The 25,095-nt window shown below is 37.5% G+C and overlaps 2 protein-coding genes across 13 annotated transcripts in view; both read right to left on the bottom strand.

Moving 5' to 3' along the window:
• ICE2 (interactor of little elongation complex ELL subunit 2) overlaps positions 1–19,711 on the bottom strand; it is an 84,165-nt gene extending 64,454 nt beyond the window's left edge. For 6 of the 10 annotated variants that reach the window (XM_070796646.1, XM_019968744.2, XM_070796652.1 and 3 more), the window contains exons 1-4: positions 18,797–18,927; positions 4,775–10,538; positions 3,727–3,861; positions 1,013–1,117 (exon numbers count right to left, since the gene is read on the bottom strand). In XM_070796646.1, the coding sequence (XP_070652747.1) occupies positions 1,013–1,117; positions 3,727–3,767 (146 nt within the window). In that variant the 5' untranslated portion in view covers positions 3,768–3,861; positions 4,775–10,538; positions 18,797–18,927. Of the gene's footprint in view, positions 1–1,012; positions 1,118–3,726; positions 3,866–4,774; positions 10,539–10,622; positions 10,773–18,796; positions 18,928–19,581 lie in introns of those variants that run through there. The other 4 variants (XM_070796648.1, XM_070796647.1, XM_070796654.1 and 1 more) reach the window with 4 other exon arrangements.
• A 420-nt stretch (positions 19,712–20,131) lies between these two features.
• Positions 20,132–25,095, bottom strand: part of RORA (RAR related orphan receptor A) — an 801,696-nt gene continuing 796,732 nt past the window's right edge. For all 3 annotated transcript variants that reach the window (XM_070796655.1, XM_070796657.1, XM_019968743.2), the window contains 4 exons: positions 24,716–24,823; positions 23,136–23,246; positions 22,080–22,192; positions 20,132–20,511 (listed from right to left, as the gene is read on the bottom strand). In XM_070796655.1, coding sequence (XP_070652756.1) covers positions 20,347–20,511; positions 22,080–22,192; positions 23,136–23,246; positions 24,716–24,823 — 497 coding nt within the window. In that variant the 3' untranslated portion in view covers positions 20,132–20,346. The remainder of the gene's footprint in view (positions 20,512–22,079; positions 22,193–23,135; positions 23,247–24,715; positions 24,824–25,095) is intronic.

The raw sequence follows: 25,095 nt of genomic DNA, 5'->3' as shown, positions 1-25,095 counted from the left end.
AAAGAGAGAAGTGGGAGTAACAGGGGATGCTAATTGACAGGATATTGAAAAAGTAGAAAAGATGGGGTCCCATTCCATGCAGAGAGTGGAAATATGTTTCCTCCATTGCAAAAGGAGTGGAGAAAGATGAAAGTAGACATTGAGCTCTCCTAAGGGAGCTCCCCAATTCTTCATCTGGCATATTATCACTTCTTTCTAGTAAACTTCATGACTCAACTTTAAGATTCATCCACAATAGAGTAGAAGCAGCCAATCACAAAGGAAAGAAGAGCTGTTATAGGCAGGTAAGCAGTGAGAAGGGGAAATTATTACTGTCACAATACACATTTTCATACCAGAAATTTGGACGTATGACATCTATGGCAATTTGGTGGTATCTATTAAAATACAAAATGTTTATAGTATCTGCCCAAATAATTCAATTTCTATAAATTTATCTTATAGAAATAATTACAAGAAATTTATAAATGTTACTGTTTAAAACTGCACAAACATTTTACAATGTAAAACTAACTAAAAGAATTAAAAGTATCTCTGTAAAGTAACATGTAGCCATAAGAAGACTGAGGTAATATAGGGGCACAAAATACCTGAAGTATTATGTTAAATGAAAAAAACAAATTGCAAAAGTTTTATAGTGTTTATAGTATTTATAGTGTGATTTCCACCCCCACTCCCCCTCTTTTTTGGGCCACATACTGCATGGCTTGTTCCTTGACAAGGGATTGAACCCAGGCCCTCAGCAGCAAAAGCATGGAATCCTAATCACTGGATATCCAGGGAACTCTCCCCATTTTAATATGCATCTGTTCACGTGTAGAGAAAGGTCTTAAAAGATGTTACATATGTACACCAAAGAGTGGTCTTTTGAGGATACTAAGTTCTTCTATTTTCTAATTTTTACATTCCTATAATTCAAATGTTTCATAGTGGATATAGACAGATATAAAACTTCAAGTATCAGAAAAATATCAAATATGGATATAAATAACCAAATAAATAAGCATATTACCTGCTAGATAAAATACATAGTTCTTTTAAACTTGGAGCCATGGACTGATCTTTATAATTTTCTCGAGAAAAAAACGTCTTAAGACCATTTTTTGGTGAAACATCCCTGAAAAACAAAGTAATTTACTTGGATTTGACAACTGAAATATCAGGCTAGATTAACAAGCAATTACAACTGCAATTTAAAACTACATGTCCCTGACCTCTCCTTTCCCAGAAAATCACCTCTTAATATTTTAACTTCATGCAGCCATGAAATTAAAAGAAGCTTACTCCTTGGAAGGAAAGTTATGACCAACCTAGATAGCATATTGAAAAGCAGAGACATTACTTTGCCAACCAAGGTCCGTCTAGTCAAGGCTATGGTTTTTCCAGTGGTCATGTATGGATGTGAGAGTTGGACTGTGAAGAAAGCTGAGCGCCGAAGAATTGATGCTTTTGAACTGTGGTGTTGGAGAAGACTCTTGAGAGTCCCTTGGATTGCAAGGAGATCCAACCAGTTCATGCTAAAGGAGATCAGTCCTGGGTGTTCTTTGGAAGGACTGATGCTGAGGCTGAAACTTCAATACGTTGGCCACCTCATGCAAAGAGTTGACTCACTGGAAAGACCCTGATGCTGGGAGGGATTGGGGGCAGGAGGAGAAGGAGACGACAGAGGATGAGATGGCTGGATGGCATCACCGACTCGATGGACATGAGTTTGAGTGAACTCCGGGAGTTGGTGATGGACAGGGAGGCCTGGCATGCTGTGATTCGTGGGGTCGCAAAGAGTCGGACATGACTGAGCGACTGAACTGAACTGAACCAGATGTATGAGTTTAGATGTTTTATTTCTTGTACAGTTTTTAAGCTAGGCCCATTTTGAAATTCTCCAATTTCAATAATCAGCTTTGTTTTTTCTTTTAGTACTCATCTTAGGCTCTGTGGCATACATTAAGCTGTTTGATTGCTCAAAGAAAATGCTTCTCAACTTATTTTTGTCTCATTCACTATTGTGCTCGGCCAAAAAACACTACAAAGACTGATTATCCAACTATTTTTGTTTATTTGGCAAATGTGATCAATAGTGTGCCTCTACTAAAACCACCTGTAAGGTCATATATGATTTTCCGTATTGTAATTAACTTACAGACTAACATACTGTTGTCAAGGCTTTCCATCTAGTAAGCATCAAATAAATGCTGGTTGAAGGAAACAATTTAAAAATTAAATACACTGAGACCCATTAATCTAGGGATGCCAAAAATTAGTAGGATTCTATAGAAAAGGACAGTTCCAAGGTCTATAATGCAATGCAAAGGCAATGCAAAGGCCCTGAACCACACTTGGTTTCACCATGTCAAAGGTATAGAAGAGCATCTGTGTTGCATTTGAACATATTTTATAGCAAGAAACATAAACGAGCATATCTCTAGGAACTTACAACAGAACAATCTAATCAAATAGCACCTGCAGCTGGCCATTCCTAAAATGGGAAATTCTAGCATATTTGTACCATATTCATTTCTATTTTTAAAGGTGTTTATCTAAAAAACAATGATTAACATACAAACAACAAAATTAAAAAATCTTATTTGGTATACACCAGGGTAGTTTCTTATTACTTGCTATGGTACTGTATTTGTGACATCTCATTAAATTCTAAAATTTTTGCATAACATACAAAACAAAGTCACAGGCCCCAGGGATTGTGAGCTCCTTGGAGGAAGGGAGCACTGTTTGCAGTAAGCAAGTACTTATTAAGCACATACTGATTTTATTTGATAAATTTGACATGTTACATTTTGTAAATTGAAGGTGTATAGCATGTTACTTCAATGACATTTCTATATTGTAATATGATTGCCAGTGAAGCAATATGAATTATATTACATCATTATACACAATATCATCATCTACATTATACTAGAATACATACTGATTGAATCTTTGAGTCAGGTGCTATCTTAGCTATCTTTGTTATCTCTTATATTCTCCTCTGCTAGCAAACTCCTTCACTAGTACAGATGCTCAGTTAATGTGTGTCAAATTGACCTAAAGCAGCACATACATTAGATTTCTAGAGTCCTTTATTTGGGATGGTCTCATACACTTCTAAAATAGTCTATGCATCTACATTATCACTTGATATAGAGTCCAATATAAAAAAAAGCTTGTCAGTTCTTAAAGAAGTTCTATTACTTGTACAGATATGGGCTAGGTTCTTGAATACAAGAATATTCCAGTATTTCTCCTTCACTAAGACCAACAATAAATACAAGATGGACTTATACATAGAAACAATCTACGTGCTTTGGGAGAGGAAGTACAGTCAAAGATAACTCAAAACTGCTCAGTAGGTGTAGATGAGAATCGTAAACTCTTAAGCCATTGAATTTGTCCTCTTGTTTCCTCCAGATCTCTTCAGGCCAGATACCCTCCTTTCCTAACCTAGTCACCAGACCCACTCAATCTTGTTGCGTAGGTGCCTAGTCAGTCCCTCAGTTGTGTCCGACTCTTTAAGACCGCCATGGACTGGAGCCTGCCAATCTCCTCTGTCCCTGGAATTTTCCAGGTAAGAATACTGGAGCAGGTTGCCATTTCCTTCTCCAGGGAATCTTCCTGACCCAGGGACTGCACCTGTGTCTCCTGAATAGGTAGGTGCATTCTTTACAGCGGAGCCACCTGGAAAGCCCCTCAATCCACTTTAGGGAATTACAAACAGATGTAACTCACCAGTTCAACCTTGGTTCACCCATGGCCATCATGGAAGTCATATTCCTAGATTTCTCCTTCACTCTAGTTCACAACTGTGCTGCCTGGCAGTGCAGGCTCTTAAAGGAAGAGGATTTCTCCAGAATTTGCACTCAACTGAGGAAAAACCAAAGATCAAGAACAAAATCAGGTGATTGGCGGGCCAGATACTGTTAACTCAGATGAGGCAAGAACCTGTTCCTAACACCTACCCTCACCCGACACAGACACTTAAAAAAAAAAAAAAGAGCAGACAGATGAATATTTCCAAGGTCTTTGAGGAAGAACCGCGAAGCTGACACAGGATCAGTCCTTCTCCATTTAACTTATTCCAGGAACTTCGCGAAAATAAAGATGGAAACAGATTGGCATTCTCATTGTTCACATATTAAATCCCATTAGGGCACGGGATGTATGTCTTGACTCAGCCCCCTGCCCCGACTCCCTTACTGCCAAAATAAATCATGCTTCCACCTTCCCAAAGATAATTATGGGGCAAATTCTGGCGAGCGACGAAGGGCAGAAGCTCTGGATATCAAGAATCTTTCAAAGAGAACCTCCCTTTTGCGAAGACTGAGGTCTAGATAACTTAAGTGGCATTTAACGGGATCAAGAAGAGGAATCACTAGCACTACAAATCTGGTCTGAACATCAACATTCCAAGTTCAGTGCATCTCCTGTCACCCTGTGCGTACAGATAAGAGTTTGTGAGCAACGCAGTCAAATGCTAGTCTCTCAGTAACGAACGGGCCTCACCTGTTCCTACTGAACCCACCTTCCACACTTTTGCCCAGAGAGGGGCTGGGGCAAGAGAGCCGAGGAAGACACAAAGAAGGCTGAGGGAAAGGGAACTAAAGGAGAAACAAGGTTCCAGGGAGGTAAGAAATCTGCCAGCAAAGCCGGAGAACAGGTCTGCGCTAGCATCAGCTGTGTGCAGGGTCCCGGCACGGCCGCCATGTTCCCGCCTCCCGACTCTCACGAGCGCGCCCTCCCCACCGCGTCTCCGTCACGAAGCTGCCTTGCCGCCCACCTCGTGGTCCGCGGCGGCTCTGGCCCAGACCGCGACCCCCACGGAACAAAAACACACTCCCCGACCGTCTCCTTTCTCTCGTGCGTGCGCGACCTAGGAAGGCCTTATTTAAAGGAGGCGGTGGCGCCGCCTCGACCCTGCGTGATGGCGTCAGCAATGACGCAGTGGGCGGGACCCTCTCCGGGTCCCCAGACTCCTGGCAGTCTGCCCTGGAAGCTGAGAGAGGATTTGCTGGATACTCGCTTGAGGGGCTACCGCTGCTAAGTCGCTTCAGTCCTGTCCAACTCTGTGCGACCCCATAGACGGCAGCCCACCAGGCTCCTCTGTCCCTGGGATTCTCCAGGCAAGAATACTGGAGTGGGTTGCCATTTCCTTCTCCGGGCTGCATGTTGTCCTAGAAAGTCCTCCACCTTGAGGGTATGGTAAATTGGAAGGACAGGTGACAAGTACAGTACTGGAAATACCCAGACTTTATTGTGACTTTACTCAAGTGTCTTAACTGACTCATCAATAAAAGAGATATTGTGAGCACGTGTGTGTAAGCGTGGAGCACCTATTCAGTAGTTTTTTGAGAGGATTAAATGCATTTTCCTATACTTAGAAAAGCATTACAACCATTAAGCTGTCTATTTCTCTTGACTAGCAGTAACCTTTTACCAAGAAGGTTTGCTTGGTTACATCTCCCTTCCAGAATATCACATGTATACTGACCTGTCCCCTTACCTCTTTGGTTCCTTAGAGCTAAGAGGCAGTCTCTTGGATTATACTCTTCAGTAAGTCCTTAAATAAAATTGAAACTCACAGCTCTCATGTTGTGTTTAACATTACAGATACTATGGGAACCCAATGAAGAGGGAACTCATTCTGACTGAGACAATTTAGAGACTACTTCAGAGAAGAAGTTTCATTTCGCTGGGTCTTGAAGGACTACCTCTTGAGAAATTTGTATGCAGGTCAGGAAGCAACTTAGAACTGGACATGGAACAATAGACCGGCTCCAAATAGGAAAAGGAGTATGTCAAGGCTGTATATTCTCACCCTGCTTATTTAACTTATATGCAAAGTACATCATGAGAAACGCTGGACTGGAAGAAACACAAGCTGGAATCAAGATTGCCAGGAGAAATATCAATAACCTCAGATATGCAGATGACACCACTGTTATGGCAGAGAGCAAAGAGGAACTAAAGAGCCTCTTTATCAAAGTGAAAGAGGAGAATGGAAAAACTGGCTTAAAACTCAACATTCAAAAAGCCAAGATCATGGCATCTGGTCTCATCACTTCATGGAAAATAGATGGGGAAACAGCGGAAACAGTGTCAGATTTTATTTTGGGGGGCTCCAAAATCACTGCAGATGGTGACTGCAGCCATCAAATTAAAAGACACTCTTTGGAAGAAAAGTTATGACCAACCTAGACAGCATATTCAAAAGCAGAGACATTACTTTGCCAACAAAGGTCCGTCTAGTCAAGGCTATGGGTTTTCCAGTGGTCATGTATGGATGTGAGTTGGACTGTGAAGAAAGCTGAGTGCCAAAGAATTGATGCTTTTGAACTGTGGTGTTGGAGAAGATTCTTGAGAGTCCCTTAGACTGCAAGGAGATCCAACCAGTCCATTCTGGAGATCAGCCCTAGGATTTCTTTGGAAGGAATGATGCTAAAGCTGAAACTCCAGTACTTTGGCCACCTCATGTGAAGAGTTGACTCATTGGAAAAGACTCTGATGCTGGGAGGGATTGGGGGCAGGAGGAGAAGGGGACGACAGAGGATGAGATGGCTAGATGGCATCACTGACTCCATGGTCGTGAGTCTGAGTGAACTCTGGGAGTTGGTGATGGACAGGGAGGCCTGGTGTGCTGGGATTCATGGGGTCGCAAAGAGTCGGACATGACTGAGCGACTGAACTGAACTGAACTGAAGGACTACTAGGAGTTCACTGGATAAAGGGGCTGTGGTTTTGGGGGTGTGAAGAGCACAGAAGTATGAAACAGTGTGCATGCTATGGGGAGAACAGCTACTGTATCACTGTGTTGGGCAAGGTGAAGGCCCTTAGACCAGGGAAAAGGGAGGGGCCTAAGAGGATTTTTAAGGCGTGCTAAAGAATTTAGAACTTTGGACTTATTCTTTGAGTTATAGGGAAAACACGGTGTGTGTGTGTGTGTGTGTGTGTGTGTGAGAAACAGTTTTTAATTGAGGTGTAATCCATGTTCCATAAAATTTACTTCAGTTATTCACTGATTTTTAGTTAAGTTCACAGCTATGCAGCTATCAACACTACCAAGTTTTAGAACATCTCCATCACCCTGAGAAATCCTGTGTGCTCCTTTTCAGTTAAGGAGCCCTGAGAAATCCTGTGTGCTCCTTTTCAGTTAAGGAGCCCTGAGAAATCCTGTGTGCTCTCTCTTCCCACCTCTGCTGCTGCTACTGCTGCTAAGTCGCTTCAGTCGTGTCTGACTCTGTGCGACCCCATAGAGGGCAGCCCACAAGGCTCCCCCGTCCCTGGGATTCTCCAGGCAAGAACACTGGAATGGGTTGCCATTTCCTTCTCCAATGCATGAAAGTGAAAAGTGAAAGTGAAGTCGCTCAGTCGTGTCTGACTCTTAGCGACCCCATGGACTACAGCCCAGCAGGCCCTCCATCCATGGGATTTTCCAGGCAAGAGTACTGGAGTGGGGTGCCATTGCCTTCTCCACTTCCCACCTCTATCTCTGGCCAAACACTAAGCAGCTTCATAATTCGACAGAGTTGCCTTTTCTGGATGCTTCAGATAAACAGAATTATACAGTATATAGTCTTTTGCATCTGGATTCTTTTCTCCGAGTAGATCATCCATTTTTGAAGATCATCCATGTTGTAGCAAGTATTAGTAATGGTTTTGTTGCTAAATGGTAGCACATTTATGTATATACCCATTTTGTTTATCCTGTCGACACAATGAATGTTAGATGGTTTCCACTTTCTGGCTATTATGAGTTATCTTGGTATGAACGATTGTATACAAGTCTTTGTGTGAAATTTGTGTTTTCATTTCCCTTGGACAGATACATAGGAATAGAATTGTTGGGTTGTATGGTAAATTTGTGTTTGACTTTTTAAAAACACTGCCAAATATTTTTCAAAGTGATTGTTCCATTTTATTCTGTGGATATTCAAGCAGAAGAAAGATTTTATTTCATTTTTGCTAAACTGAGAAATAAACTCGTAAGTTGTACAAGAAGCCAATTTCATTTTGAAAGAATTTACAAGAGTAGTTACTCATTTTGAGTTTATAAAATGGTTCAGTGGACCACAATTTCAAAAAGAACTTTGATTGCAAATGCAAGTACCTGGCTAAGTGAAGTTATCAGACTTGTTATGTGTATTTCTTCTCGTCAACCAAATCAAGATAGAGAAATGTGCAAGATCATGTTTTTTTTTTTTTTTTTAATCAGTACCACATTATTTTCCTACCCCTCAGCTAACAAGCTTCCTTTTTTGCTTTATCTGAGATGAACTTGGCCATGAAGTGAAGCTGGTAACTACTTCACTCAGGGAATTTCTTGAATTTACAATCATCCATAAGGTATTTTCAAAGTGAGAATCCAGAAATAGCCCCCTAGCAAAGACGTTTCAATCTAGTAATTGATTCAGAAACTAATGGGAGAAATATTGTTGCCAATAGTAGTTTGTTCTAATTAGGCTTTTCAGCAATAAATGATACTTCAAGTGAGGAGGAATTATCATTACTCCTGAAAAGCCAGAGAAATGCTAGCTATGCTGTCAGAACAGAATGACTTAAGTATTCAAATTTTTCTATTCAGAATATAATAGTTTTGAAGTATATTTTATTGGATTCTGTATAAGATGGTCTCTGGGCTAAAATAAGACCCCGAATTAACTGTTCATTTGAATACCAATCTTTTTTTTCTTTTAATTTTTAAAATTTGAAGTATAGTTGATTTAAAATGTTGTGTTACTTTCTAGGTTATCACAGGATTTTGAATATATTTCTCTGTGCTATTCCATAGTACCCTGCTGTTTATTTATTGATACACATTAATAGTTTTTAACTGCTAATCCTAAACTCCTAATTTATTCCTCCCTATCCCCTTTCCTTTTTGGTAACCATAAGTTCGTTCTCTATGACTGTGAGCCTGTCTACATTTTGTAAATAAGGTCATTTGTATATTTTAGATTCATCATTTAAGCGTTACATATGGTATCTGTTTTTCTCTGACTTATTTCACTTAATACAATAATCTCTAGGTTCATCCATGTTGCTCCAAATGGCATTCTTTCATTCTCTTTTTTTTAATGGCTGAGTCCACTGTATGTGTGTACCACATCATCCTTATCCATTCCTCTGACAAAGAAGAGAAATTTAGGTTGCTTCCAAGTCTTGGCTATTGTAAATAGTGCTGCTATCTTTTTAAATTAGAGTTTCCTCTGGATATTTGCCCAAGAGTGAGATTGCTGAATCACATGGAAACTGTTTTTCCATTTTTAGTTTTTTTTTTTTTCCAACCCCCATACTGTTTTCCACAGTGGTTGCACCAATTTCTCAGCAGTTTTTTTTTCCCCCTCCACATTCACTCCATGAATGCTAGTTATTTATAGGTAGCCCCTAACTATCCCACAGAGAGAAAGTAATGATAGCAGAAATAATTCCAAGTAGGATAACTAAATAAGTATCTGTCTTTAGAATACAATGTGTATTTTATGGAAACAGTAAAGAAAGAATGGTAGAAGATAGATGTGAGACTTGTTAGGGGGTGACTATTGTAATTAACTGTGAGGGAGGCTAAAATTAATTTTTGTTCTGTAAGCAAAGAACAAGTCACAGTTGAAGCATCTTCTCCCCTACAAATAAATCATTCTGGAATTTTAAATATTGTTTGAGAAATCTATCAGGCAGATAAATAACAAATGGATTACTGAGACATGACTATATCTTACTAGAGTCAATATTTCCCCTCTAAAGGAGAAAAAAATCCAGAATCATAGTAAACACACAAAGACTTTTGTTAGCTCCTTAATCATAGATAAATGACATTAAGAAAACAAGCTCACAACTGATGGTACAGGAAAAGGATAAAGTGGCTGTTAATCTAGCAAGAGGCTTCTGCCACTCTTGGATGTTTAGGTTTGCCTCCAGACAAACTGGGGATCCATCAGTGTGATTCATGATGTTTGTTATATGCAATGACTTTGGGGATCATTTCAAATATTTATTTTACTAAGTGCAAGAGACGCTTAGGAATGTGGGTAGAGGAAAAGCCCAACTCAGTTGCGTTTAGTCTGACTTCAGTCTGACTTCCAAATATTTTATAATGTCAATGTCCTTGAGATTACTTTGAAAATAATTTATGATGAGGCTTTGCATCATTAAAATCATGTGATATTTAGCTGAAGTTAACTCTATTGGTTTACTCCTATCTGATCTACTCAAGAGAAGGGGCCAGGCTGGGATGGTACAATGATAGCCCAGGTAAAGTCAGATTTTTAAAAAGTCTTTGGCATCTTTAAAGCCTTTGGCATCATTTTGACATTCTCCTTTAATGATTTCTAAAGCAAAGATGACAAAGTGTGGTGTGAGTTCAGGTTTTCTCCCCTCCTACATTCAGGGTAGATATCACCGATCAGTCATGGCACTCCTTTGAGAATCCTCATTTCTGCAATTCTGGCAGCTACTATCAATCAATAGATGTTTCCTCACAAGTTGAAATTTCCTTCTTTGCCTTTTCTGATCAAAGGGTAGCTCGATCCTTGTATATGTTTTGTTCCCTGCAAAATAGAGACAAATTATATTTTTTAAAGTACTACCTTATAGACCAGTGCTTCTCAAACGTTAATATGCAAACCAATCACCTGGGGATTTTGTGAAAATGCACATCCTGTTTTAGTAGGTCTGGGATGGTGCCTAGGTTTTTGCATTTCTGACAAGGTCAAGGTCATGAGTGATGCCACTGCCACAGGTCTATGGACCCACTTTGAGTAGCAAGGTTGTCCTACTCCATTCTATGGAGACAAGGTAGAAAACTGTACATGCAATTCAAGAACCAAGTAAAAGAAAGAAAAATGAGGCAAGTGTTCCATTAGAAGCTGAAATTTTATTATAGGATAACAGTACATAAAGCACATCTAAAATTGATGTGTTCAATGCACTTTTAATAAAGGTAATGTAATATTAAAGGTACAGTTTCTAAGTACAATATAACAACATTCATATTAGAATGAAAATCGGAGTATTTAAAAGACAACATTAAATCTCTCTTTTTTACAGCTTGTATTTACAAAATGAATCAAAATATTTTTTTTTAAATTGAGGACTCAATAAAATAACAAACGGCTGGAAATAAGCAGACTACTGTAAGAGTGAATTGAAAAGAAAACCCAATGTCAGTGAAAAGTTGGATGATCCTCTAATAAAGATCATTAGCAAAGTTTTAGTACAATACTATTTTTTAGGATTCCCATAAATGGCTTGCATTTTTAGTGTGGCAGAAAAGGAGTTTTTACATACTGTACACAAAACAGACAGCGCATATTTATAGGTACAGTATTACTGTTTCCGAACTTGCATGTATATTTACAGAAGGCTGAGTTTGTTACTCACAGAGTTTTGTGAAATTTGTGTGCTTAATCCTCAAGACCTACACACAATTAGAATCAGCATTTCATGTGGTCTTTGAAAATGTGGCTTTAAAACTTGGTTGTAGAAGAAAGTATTAACCATAAGGCTTGGCATACTTTATAAATTTACCAAAACAACCCAGGAAAAAAGGTAGAATTGGGGCACACTTGTTGTTATTTAACAATTATCAAATGCTGACATGTGCTGGCCACTGTGCAGACACAAAGAGATACTATCCCTATCCTTAGGAACCTTAGGATATGAAATGGTGCTAAAAAAAAAAGTTTCAATCCCTTTCTAAGCGAAGCAATAAGGAATGAAATAATTTGTATTCAAAGAGATTTCTCCCTAAACTGTAGCCAATTCACTTTAAAAGGTTAACTATAAGCATTAGCTCTCATTAACCACATGATTGCATTTATAATTAAGGTAACAGCAACTCTTCCATAAAAATGGAAAATGTCTAGAATTGTGGGTAAATATTCAGTGCATGGAAGCCAATAGCCATGGCTTGAGAATTTATCACCTTCAATTACAAAAAGTGCAGTAAACAGAAACATTTGCTCTATATTTATAAATTGCTCAAAAATCTTTGCTAAAGATCTTACAAATTCAGTAATATTACAGAACAATTCTAATCAATATTTAATAAGGTTAACTACATCCTTAGTTAGATATTTGATATACGTGGATTTTTCTTTTTTAAGAAAGCCGATAGGTCTTGGGAGAACAGGTGAAAGAATTAACTAAGCTCATTATTAAATGACTTTTAAATGAAGGTCCTTCACTCAGTTCATGGAACTGGTTGAGGTCAAGTTAACACAGAACATCCCTTGTCAAAGCTGCTTTATGGCCCATGTTCTGCCATGATAGCGGATGTCTCTATACTTCTCATGGCTCAGGTAGGAGGGGAAAGGTTTATTCTGCCATCAAGCCAACAAGGATATTTTATATAAATGTGTATTATCTATTATAGGAGCTAAGTACACAACTCTGTCAGGTGCCAATAATAAGGTGCCTTAGTAAGGAAAAAATAATACTCCATTAAACTAGAGTGTTTCTTTAGGATCTTGAAGGCCTGGCAAATTATTTTTCAGCTTAGGAGATATGGTATAAAGCCAAGTAGCAAACATAAAGTAAATGCTAATACATTTTCATATATCCATATTTATAAACAAATTCACCCTATAGATGTCAAATATCCATACTAAGGAAGTAATTTTATCCTAATTAAATACACTCTAGAATAATTTATATCATGATATTATGTATTTAAAGAGAAAAGCATGTCCCAAATCCAGCACTCTGATACAGCTGCCAGTTGGGCACAGGTAGATATATATATATGTATATATATACAAATATATAGTTATACTCAGTGAAATTAACAAGACCCAAAGGTGGTATTGTCTAGGAATAAAAGGGTTTTTTTTTGTTGTTCACAAAAGTAACTTATCTAGCACCACACATCAGAAAAACACAAAAATAGCACACTCTAGTTCTAAACAGCTATGTCTAAAATAGATTATATAGTAAAACCAGTATTATACAGCATATTGTGGATTTGATAAACAGATAAATATTTGCACTGAGTAGGCTGTTTATAATATAACATTTTCTTATCTATACAGAATGAAAGCCAAAAAGTTAACTGTATAGAGATGTGCAGAACAACATTAAATATTATGACTCAAAAGCAGGGACGAAGGTAAATTTGAAAGAAGAGTAAGAGAGAAAATGTTTACAGGCCATTACAAGTTCTTAAGTTAATAGTAAATAAGGAATCAATTGCTCAAGTTGAAGAAAGCAGTAAACAAGAGATTGCATTTACATGCAGATGTCTAAAATTTGTATTTTTTTAAGTCTATGCACAAAAGTCATTTGTTTTATTGCTTGACATTCAGTTATGGCTAGATTATTTAACCTATTTTTTTTTTGTACTTTGGAAACAAGAATATTGTTAAAGGTGCCATAAAAATGGACAACATTGAAAACGGTTTGCAAATAAACCACCTAACACTGCAGTTCTTTATACATATTAAAAGCCTTGTCTGGGGTTTGTCGTATGTTAAATATATTTAAACTGGGAAAATATGTTGTTGCTTGAAGCCTCCCATTGGCCCAAACATCCAATACAAAAACACATCTCCACAAAAGGAGCAGGCAGACAATACAGGTACATTTAAAGAAGCAGCCAGCTAATGTCCTAATGTTTAAAAATTTACCACTGTTTTATATGAGATTTCAAACCATTGTGGCTAAGAAGAGAGTTTTAGATTCAGGAAGATGTGTACAGTACATACAGATTTGTGTGTGTGTGTGAAATCATATTCACTATATTGCTCAAGAACTATCTGCATTTACATATGCAATCTGTTCAATGATAACCAAGTTCATAGGAATACTATTCATCCATGTTGAAGTAATGAGGAGAAAGGAATCACACACGAACACTGCAAAGAACTTAGTTGCTCTTGGAGAACAACATAATGGCACACGCAGCATGTCAAAGCTAATAGGAAGCTATCTTTCATCAGTTCTTAGAAGGGAAAGAGAAAAAGAGGTGTGAAGTTTGTTGTGGCAAACACTAAATGTCAACAGTAAATATGGGTTTTCTAGGCATCTCCTTAAAATTCTCATATTCACCTTCTTAACACAAGCCTCCACGTTATGTTGCATTGCTGAAAAGACATTGTTTCTATTTAGACTGAATATTCTATCATTCATTTATAAATAAATAAATGACTGAATGTATTTATTGCTCTAAGTTCTGAGGGTCTGGTTAAACATGGAGATCCCCTCCATCTACAATATTTCCTTAGTATGAAGCCAGCCTTCCGGATTATTTTAAAAACTGTACTGAGAGCCTGACAAAAATGAGCTCACTTACACAAACAAACAAGCAAACAGCCCCAGAAGTGAAACCAACTACTTTGTAAAGATAGTGCTTGCCAGCCTTATCTTAAGAATAAACAATAATAGGAAGGTCTCTTTCATCAAATCTGGTGGAACCTCTATAATAATACTAGTGTTTTGGGAATACAATGAAGACGTGTATCACAGACTGTAATAGATGATTTACTGTTGCAACTGCATTTACGGGCATATACTCTGATCTATAGGATAAAGTTGTTTGTATGGGCTTCTGCTGTGTCATACGGAGAAGGCAATGGCAACCCACTCCAGTACTCTTGCCTGGAAAATCCCATGGGCAGAGGAGCCTGGTAGGCTGCAGTCCATGGGGTTGCTAAGAGTCGGACACGACTGATTGACTTCACTTTCACTTTTCACTTTCATGCACTGGAGAAGGAAATGGCAACCCACTCCAGTACTCTTGCCTGGAGAATCCCAGGGACGAGGGAGCCTGGTGGGCTGCCGTCTATGGGGTCGCACAGAGTCGGACACGACTGAAGCGACTTAGCAGCAGCAGCTGTGTCATATCTTTGTAAGAACGAGAACTAAATGGTATAATATGTATGTCAATAACTTCTGTGTGTGTACATGTATGTGTGTATATACATACATATATATATATGTATATGGAGAGAGAGAGATTTATGCCAGTTTTCACAGTCTTTATCATCAAAACAAGGTGACGGTTTCTTTTTTATCTAAACAACATGGAAAGTTATCCTAAATTTTGCTTTTCCATGGGGTAAGAAAATATGTAAATCTTCTTGTAAAAATGTACTCTAGGTGTGGAAGAATCAAAGCGAACAATTACACTGAGGTTCACTGAGGTTATGGAAAGTAGCATATTGAAATAATTACTTTCAAAATGTTTCAAAAACATAAAATGTTACCCTAAAAGCTAGCTCATGTTGCTGTTACATTGGTGGGTTTTGTTTGTCTTTATAGCCATTTGCTCTTATATTAACTCAACAGATTACAAATGTGGAAGTAAAAGACAGTTAAAATCCCCCCCAAAGGAATTTTTTTGTTTGTTTGTTTCTAGAGGAGAACACAGTGAAAACAGGAGTTACTTGCTGGTATTTGAAAAGAAAAAAAAAGGTTTCATCTTTTACCTCTCTCACTGCACTGACAGGCAGGGCTCTTATCTCATGACTGCTTCTAAAAATTGTTATCCATACTATATAGAATTTGAAATACCTTTTAATATATAATGATATAAATAAAATATATCAAGAATATTTTAATTATTAGAGAAACGGTGAGTAAAGTACGCAGGACTGTACTTTGAATGATGCTCTTGGTTGATTATGACCTATTAGTTTATCTTTTGAACATACTGGCATCACTTTATACTGCTCTGGAAGTTATTCAATGTTTTTAAGCACATAAGACTGAAGAACATATACATTTTGAACAAAACAAAATGAACAATAGTGAGGTTTACACACACGCAGTTCTACACAGTTCACTTGTGCCTTGGAGGGATAGTATTATCATAATTATTAACAATACAAAACACAATTTTGTCCCAGTAGTACTGGCCACCCTGTTTTAAGAGTTTTAGAAGATCCCTGAGCACATTGTTTGTTTCTTATAACCCGAACTCCAAAATGATAGGGCTTCTATTATTGATATCAAGATGGATTGTCATTCACAGTAAGTCAATCGTAAGGTGCTTATTTACCCTTTCTTTTTTCCACCAATCAGCACAAAGAACTGTCAGAAAATAATGTTTTATTATTATTATCTTCAAATAATAGCATTGGAAGGACACATGATTTAAACAATCAATGTTGGAAACAGTGGCTTTAGGATTATTATCTGGCTGCCCCTCAACAATAACAAGTGATTCAATCGACATTCCTTAGCCAAAAACAAAAGGCAAAAAAAAAAACAAAACCATGAAACAAAACCAAAAAAACTGTACAAATATGTAATTTTCCCTGAGGGATCAAAGTACACCTGGAAGTGCTCTATGTACATATTGCACTAGAGAGGAATGAAGAACATGTGCAAAAAAGCAACAATGAGAGAAGCTTACCTCCTACTTAAACCTTTTCATTAAAGATTCTACTAGGCTGTTTTGCATTTTGGAATGTCGGAACACAAACAGCTATTCCTTAAGTCTAAAACTAAAAACACGTATTTCTACTATGGCACATTCAATGAAATAAAAAGTTCTCCAAAGACAGATAGACAAATTCCATCAAGAAAATAATACAAAGTTTGTTTGTTTGTATTTCTTTTTTTAGAAAATTACATTACTTTCTTTCTTTGTTTCACATTACAAAATCTTTTTTTTCTTTACACAAATCACATTTTATTGCAGGAATATTTCAAGTGCCATCAAATATTTATAGAAGGGTTAAAAAAATAGAAGTCTCTCTAAAGTGGTCCAGACAAGGCTTTGTATAGAATAAATCTTTTTTTTTCCATCTTCTAGTTTTGATTTAAGTATTTTGAATACATTTTCTTTTCCATTGACACTTAGTAGCCTAGAAGCGGTCCGACACATACACATCATACATACAAAAACCACACGCACGCGTGCACACACACACACACACACACACTCCCTCCTCACCTGACCCTCAGCCCATCCCCATACGCTCACAGAGATCTGAATATCCACACTATAAAGAACAACCAAACTTAGAAGCAGTGTCTTAAGTAATGTTTTCTTTAAGTTAGAAAGGGTGAATTAGGATGCTGAAGACTTAAAAAAAAATCCACACCTTTAAAGCAAATTAGGATGCTGAACACTTAAAAAAAAAAAATCCATAGCTTTAACCACAATTTGCAAACTGCCCCCAAAAGCACTTTCATCTGCACTTTTGATTTCATTGTGACCAAGGCCAGTTTCTTCACTACACAGTGCAACCATTTGGACACCACTGTAACCCAAGGTATTCAGGCTTTGTGCAAAAGCCTTATTTACCAGACGTTTAAAAATTGTATAAGAGGCATCACAGCAGTCAGGATAACAATGATGTGATTCCAATCTTTAAAAGACTATTGGACATTTGAGTTTAGGCAATTTTAATTACAAGAACGATTAAGAATAATTGTTCTATATCAGCAAGTATTTTGTGTCATCACACAGGTATTTCTATAATAAGGAAGAAAATAAAAATACAAAGTTTTTCACATCCTTCTCTGCACTTCATATTTTTTCAACAAAAACTGTTTAACTTCAGATCCCAACTTCGATCCGTATAATAGTTGTTCCCTCATTTCACCGAGCGCGCCTCTACTACTCTGTTCCTACACTGTCGATGTACTTCGTCTTAAAGTCCACACCCTGTTTTCTTTCACAAAGACCTGGTAGCAGCATCATGTCAATGTATCTTGGTTTACTCCAAAAGCAACGTCACCATGGAGTGACTTACTGAGATTAGAGCGTCATTTTTTGTTTGTTTGTGTTTTTTTTTTTGCATTAGGTACATGCAAAATCCTTTCTGGGAAAAGAAATTTATGTTCAACATTGTATTCTCTCTCACCCTCAGAGAAGTCCAATTAGCTCTCATCATTTCACAAATGGACACTGGAATTAGGTTTAGTTGCTCTTTAATGCGCTAGCACCTGAGGCTGGTCATATTCAGAAAGCTTTGGTTAAAAAGAAGTTAATAGACTTTAACAAAATCACCCCCAAATTTAGTGAATCAAAATGACAAAGAAACAAAAACAAACCCAAACCCAAACAAAACACACTGTTTCTTCCCAACAGGAGAAACAACAGGGGGAAAAAAAAAGGATGAATAAATAACTGAACTAAAGTTGGTACTCTATTCAGAGTATAAATACTATTGATTTTTCAAGGAACTATATTTATTTAAATTAAAAATTTGATTTAACCCTTCTTGCCCAAATATAAATACTATATGCTGGTAGTTACCTCTCTATATAAAGTCACATAAAGTTTTATATGCTTGTAAGAAATTTAAGTAAATACTATTCTCATCTTCTACTCATGCTTATACCCTTACTGTATTTTTTTAAAAAAACTTTTTTTAAAAGATGTTATTTAGGCTTCATACACACTTCTGTGTGAATAGTTCCTTCCCCTTTTCCAAGTCCCTCAGGAAACAAGTCAGAACGTCAGTGGAGTTAAAAACAGAGTGGAGGGCTCTGGGTGACCCAGCAGGAGTTGAATTCCTGCAGAAGATTGGAGGACGGGGGAAGAAACCCTGGTGGTAGAGGAGATCCTTTCTTCCCTGTAAAAGGGTGCTAGGAAATGTTCACCTTTACACTATGGGAAGATGTTCTCTCTTCTCTATAGACATGGTCTTTGATGTCAGGCCAGAGGTTTGAATCCCACTTCAAGTGTGACTAAAATCTTCTAAACGCCTACATTCCCAAAGGTCACTTATTTTAGAATATGCACACTTGTCTTATCAGACTGTTCCTTTCCCCTTCCCCCCTACTGGGAATTATGTAAAAATCAAAAGACACACACATACACAAAATTAAACAAAAACAACTCAATATTTCTCACCTGAATCCAAAAGCCAAACTGTCTTCTAAAGATTTAATAAAATAAATTACAGTCCACAGTTTTCTAGTGAAGATAAATACAAAAGAAAATGTTTGCAGCTTGCATCGACTTCACTTTAAAGACTTAACAATAGTTAACATTTAAATAAGAGAAACTGGTTCAACATTGTATGTTTCCTTTGCCTTCCTGTCCATTGACTGTGACATATGGAGAAGAGTGTTCTAGAATGACACCATGGAGAGGCAGTTAGTCTAGAAACCATTCACTCTGAAAGTCTCAGGGTTCCTAGATGATACCAAGAACATAAACATTCACGAAGTAAATGCTTCATGTCTTCACACATGGGGAGTGTGCGTTTGCTCCAGACAAACTCTTTGGGTCCTTCTTCTACTAAAAGCTAGATTCTGATAAATATTCTGGTTACTGATCTGTTCTTAAAGCCTAAGAATTCCAAGTTGAGACTGAGTCTACTCAACTGTGTGAAATGAGCACCCCCCACTCCCCAAGCTCCATGAGGTGGCATGCTCAAAAGCTTTGGATAAATACTATGCACGAGGGCGTAAATCCACCCTAATCAATCACTCAACTTTGTATGAAGCATAAACACATCTATCCTTAAACTCATCCAAAAAGCAAAGGACAATTTAGGGAGAGTTCTGTGTCTAATTCCAAATTCACGTGTAAAAAAAAAAAAAAATGAATCCAACAGCATGATTTCTAGATATGACCAGCCAGTCTTTTAAAAATAATTGTGTAAACAGCAGCATAAATACCTCCCGACGTACCTTCCAAGCCTTCTCAGTTAAACTTGTGTTTCTGGTGCACATGCGACACGACAGTGAACACGCTAGCATTTAATTTAAAGAAAAAAGGTGCAAAATGAAAGTGCCTTATCAATTCAACAGGAAAAGCTACTCCAGTAACTACATTTTATATTAATTAAAACAATATATAAACAATATCTCTTTTTAGCTATATATAGTCTTCATGCCCATTTACCCTGTAATATATTATAATGCTATTGTTGCTAGTGCCATGGACCCTTTTCGTGCCGTCCTGCTGACTGGCAATAATCGGTGAAAAAAATAAAAACTTCCTTCATGAGACAAAGAGCAAGTTGTGCAAAGTAATGCCGCAACCTCCGCTATGCACACCAGTCACCGATTAGTGCTGGACCCTCTGTGGTTACCGACAGATGGGTGATTCTGTAGAAAGTCTGTGGGCAGTGAGCTACAAGAAAAGGACATCTTCCAACTTTTTAGTACCCGCCTTCTGTTGTAAACAGAGGTCAACGATCAAGAAGTCGAGACAGAAAAAGGGTCCATATCTGTAGGCATAATGGAAATCATATGCATGAGAAAAACAAGTTCAACTTTTATTTGTTTTCATTGTTTCCCCTCCTTTGCCTGACCCCGATCACCAAAGGATGTGCAGCGTGTTGGCGCTCCAGGTCTGTGCAGGGCCATATAAAGTGTCTCGGTTAATTGATTTGTTTGTTTGCTTTTCATTGTTTGGACTTCAGACATTCTAGAAGTGCTTAGGTGATACATTTACCCATCAATCTGCATGGCTGGCTCAAATTCTGAAGTGAACAACTCCTTGTATAATGGAGGAAAATGAAGTCGCACAATGTCTGGGTATATTGCTTTAAACGCCATGAGCTTTTCTGTATGCCGTCCACATAAGGCTCTTAATGTAGACACCTTGCATATTAACTGTAAGTGGAAGAAAGGACATGGGGTCAGGACAGAAGAGATGCCAGAATCAAAAATCAGGGAATCTGGACGATCGTCACAACACTGTTTACAATGATGAAACACACTTGAAACAGCTTAAACATCTAGTAATAGAGGGATGGTAAAAATAAATGATATAGAATACCAGGTATATGTTAAATACGATTTTGAAGACAAATATTGTCTTCAATAATTTGCAACCCGAAAAGATGCTCATAAACAAAAGAACTCAAGTCTCTTACTTACTCCTCCTATTCCAACATGCTTTCTTCTCTGTCATCCTGAACCCTGCCTTTTACCACTGGGGAAAAGGAAGAGATGTGGTGACAGAGAACAGAGAAGTGGGCAAAGGGGCAGCCACGGGTAGATAAAGTCACTGCTACTACAGGCAAAGCCATCTGTTACATATTTTATGCAAAAGGAATACTGGCTCACTCCAATGACAACAAGTTTCTTCTCTAGAAAGAGCTCTGCCTAGAACAAAGCAATTCTGGGTCTGAGCAAAAGGCCCTGGTTTGGGGGAAAAAAAAAAAGGTTAACAGGACTGGTGGAGTCTCAGCATGGACTATTTACCTGCTGAGGACAGTAGCATGACTTTCACAAATGCTTTTTAAACTCTAAAGCACTGTGCAGCACAGAATATTCAACTCAGAACAATTCACCAGAGCATCAGTCTTGACTCTGTGTTATGTTAGGTGCTCTCTATAATCAAAGACCCGGATGGTATCCTGGCATTGGGGCCAGAAGATGGAGAAGAGGTCTTCTTCCATTTCCCATTCCGGCCTCAGTGTCTCATTTAATAGATGCAAAATCAAAAACAAACTGCAATTAACCCCCAACTTCTTTCTGACCTTGCCTAGCTATCAGGAGGAAAGAATGAAAGTAAACAGGAAGAAAATCCCAAAACTTTCAAATCATGGTCTGGAACAATAAAACAAATAATCCAAGAAAGAACGGGGCTGATTTTTCTAAGACTACATACATACTGCTAGCACCAGCACCGAAGGATATTAACCTATTTTAAATTGCCATCCTAATTATATCTTTACTGTGAAAGATAATAAGCACAAAAGAAATCTTATGTTTTGCATACAGGGTAGTAATGAGAAACTGATGAAGAAAATACAAAAGCCATTTATTGTTGATTAAATAGAATGAAAATTAAAATAGATGGTTACTCTGGATGCTTTAGTCCTTCATCACTTCCTTCTTCTAAATTCCAAGATTTAAATTCTAAGTTCTCTAGTTTATATCAGTATGGGACATTAACTCTGCTTTCTGCCCATCTCTTATGGAACAGGCCGGGGGGTGGTTTCAGAATGATTAATAGTTGAAAAAAAATTCTATCATTGCTCCGTTATTCCAATAGAACTTAACCTGAATTTTGGCACAAGAGAATTTTTTGAAATGGAGATACTTCTTTCTTTTCAGTAGCTTGTCGCTTACTGAGAATTCTGGGGTCTGGTGGGATGACTTACAAACATGATTGGTGTGATCATTGGCAAGGGATAAGCCAGCTGTGTCAACTGGAAACCTTTAGCTCTCACCTTTGTTAGTATTCCATCTTCTCGGTGATTCTTCTGTAGGACATGTTGAAGAGCTAGCTGAATTTTCTGTTGCAGCTTTTCAATTTTTACCTTTTCCTGCAGCCATGAGCGATCTAAATGTGAAAAACCAGACTCCTTAGTATTCTTCTAACATTCTGTCAGAAAACCCAATTCCTCCTGACTCTTAGATATAGATTATTATACCACAATACAGAGTCAGGGACTATTAGGCCACCTTCACCCCTCATTCAAAATTTGCTCCTAAAGAAGAAGAAAACTAATCTATGACACAAAACAGAGTGCTAAGCCTTTCCATTTTTACTGACATCTGAAGGAAAGGAGGGTCCTCCTCTTCCAAAAAGATAGTCATTTAAATCTAAAACCATGCTCAAACAAGTGCAAATGAAACCACCACAGCCCCTCAACACTTTCTAAAAGTTACGTTTCTGAATGAAATACTCATATCAATTCACCTAGCCATTACAAAAAATATGAAAATTGTCTTATAATTACAAGGCAACTAAACTTGTCAAGAGAATGCCAAATTAATTAAGGTTGTTAGTTTAGGATAGAATCTTTATGACTAAGAAGTCCAAAAAGAAGATAGCAAATTTTCAAAAGTAGTTATCACCAAGAGGCAGTACTGGTTAAAAATAGAGATTAAATTTAGATAAACTTGTGGATGACATCCAAATGGACTTTAAGAAAAAGGAGAAGGTTTTAAACACCACGTTATCTTGGAGATTGGTGTTAAGGAGGGCAAGCCTACTCTACCACAGCGTTTCTCTTGTTATCAGAGGTTAATTGTAGACAGGATTTTATTCAATTCTCATCTCTTAAGAGTTTATCAGAATAGCATGAGGTCTTCTTAAAATAGGACATGTATAAATGTGTGTAGCAGAGGGATTGTTACCTGAAAAACTGAAAATTAGATTTTAACAAGGATGGCAGTCTCTCTTGGTATCCCCCTGAATATCCTATAGCCATTATAAGTTGTGTACTTGTAAAAATTCTTTACCTGGACAATTGAAAAACCATTAGATTTGGTTATCTTACCTGCTGACATCAGGACAAATGCAGAAAATAATGCAATTTCATCTTCAGTCAGGTGCATAGAACATAAACTCTTTCCAAATTCAAATACAAAGCTAATAAAGTCTTCACAACCTGCCAAAATTAAAGACAGGTTAGGATTTTAGTTATTATCCTAGGAAAAAAAGATGGAAAAAAGTGAAGAGAGATCTACTAGTTGAAGATCAGGGAGAATACCAATAACATTTCTTGTAGTTTAATACTTTCAAACCTTAAAAGAAAAAATCAGTTTAGCTACCATCACCATTACTACCATCATTCACAGAGGGAACTTTAAAAAATATTGTAACTTAAGATATATACATGTATTCTTTTATTGATCACACCACATGGCACGTGGGATCTTAGTTCCCTGACCATGGATTTAATCAGTATCCCCTGCAGAGGAAGCACAGAGCATTAACGACTGAATTGCCAGGGAAGTACCATTGGCAGTAAACTTTTATTAGGTGATTACTATGTCAGGTGCTGCTCTGAGAGGATTCTTTGAGCATTCTATCAATACTACAACAGCCCTATGAAGAAAGTATTATTGTTACTACCCCACTGTAAAGGCGAGGAAACAAACTTGGGAAGAAAAGGAATGTACTCAAGATTTCACAGGTAGGAAGTAACAGCCTGAGATTCAAAGCTAGATGCCTAACTTCAGAGCCCACACTCTTAACCAACAGTCTAACAGCTATAGTCTGAGATGCTAATTTCACTCATTTTTTGTTTTCCTTGAAACAAACAAGAGTGTTAACATGCTTAAAAATGAAAACAAATGACACTTTATGGTAGTAAAACCATTATAATTATTATAGAAGTGAAAACATAGAATGAGAAAGTCCCATAAAATAAAAATCCACCCCCCAAAACTGGTTAACTTTGGTGTCTGTTGTTTCAGATTTTCATATTATGTGCATATAGTTAAATGTCAATGGGCTATTCTCAAGTATATATACCTCTCAAATATATATTCTCAAGTATATATGCCATTTAATTGTTTTTGAAATCATTTAACAACATATTTTGGATACTATCCCAATCTTAGTGACTTTATCTCACTTTATTTATAGACATCTAAAATAATTTATTTCTAAGGTATATGCCACAGTTTCACTTAACTATACTTTCTTTCCCTGATATCTCATTAACATTGTTATTTGAGGGGTATGGAAGGGCAGACTTTCAGGTCTTTGCTTGATTTTATGTAGCAAATCATATCTTCCAGTTTACTGAATAACATCCCTGCAAACCTCGTTCTTAAAATTTGGAAGGGAACTGGAAGAATATATAACATACATTTCTTTGACAACCAAATAGATAAAATCAAACTCTAGACCTTTACATGTCATATGGACACAAAGCATTTGAGCTGTGTAAATTTTCTATGGTAATTAATCAGAAAGTATTATTAACACAGGTATGCATTAGTATATAACATCCTTTAACTCTTATATCCAAAAACACCACGATTTCCATTTTGTTTAAGAGCTATCACCCAACTCCAATTTTTTCCCCTAGCCCTGATCTGAAGACCAAGCACCCAGAGGTTTTCTTACCTAAGGATTTGAAGACATCGGGGCTAGCATATTTCCCATCGAAGTACACGGTATTGTTCTGAGAGTCAAAGGCACGGCACATTCTGATAAATACCACCTCTAGAGAACCTAAGCAAAGGCAGAAATGGAATGGGTTATTCTGTCTTGGTGAGTTGATTTTGACCTTAGAGACCCCCTTCTGAGTCAACAGGGCTGGGCTTAGCCCATGGGCACTCAGTTACTTATCTCTTTTTTTTTTTTTTAATTTTATTTTATTTTTAAACTTTACATAATTGTATTAGTTTTGCCAAATATCAAAATGAATCCACCACCGGTATACATGTGTTCCCCATCCTGAACCCTCCTCCCTCCCCATACCATCCCTCTGGGTCGTCCCAGTG

The sequence above is a fragment of the Bos indicus genome, chromosome 10 (genome assembly GCF_029378745.1).
Source record: "Bos indicus isolate NIAB-ARS_2022 breed Sahiwal x Tharparkar chromosome 10, NIAB-ARS_B.indTharparkar_mat_pri_1.0, whole genome shotgun sequence".
In the NCBI taxonomy this organism is placed as follows: Eukaryota; Metazoa; Chordata; class Mammalia; order Artiodactyla; family Bovidae; genus Bos; species Bos indicus.
The sequence above is the reverse complement of the archived record's forward strand: the minus strand, read 5'-3'. Positions and strand labels throughout refer to the sequence as shown.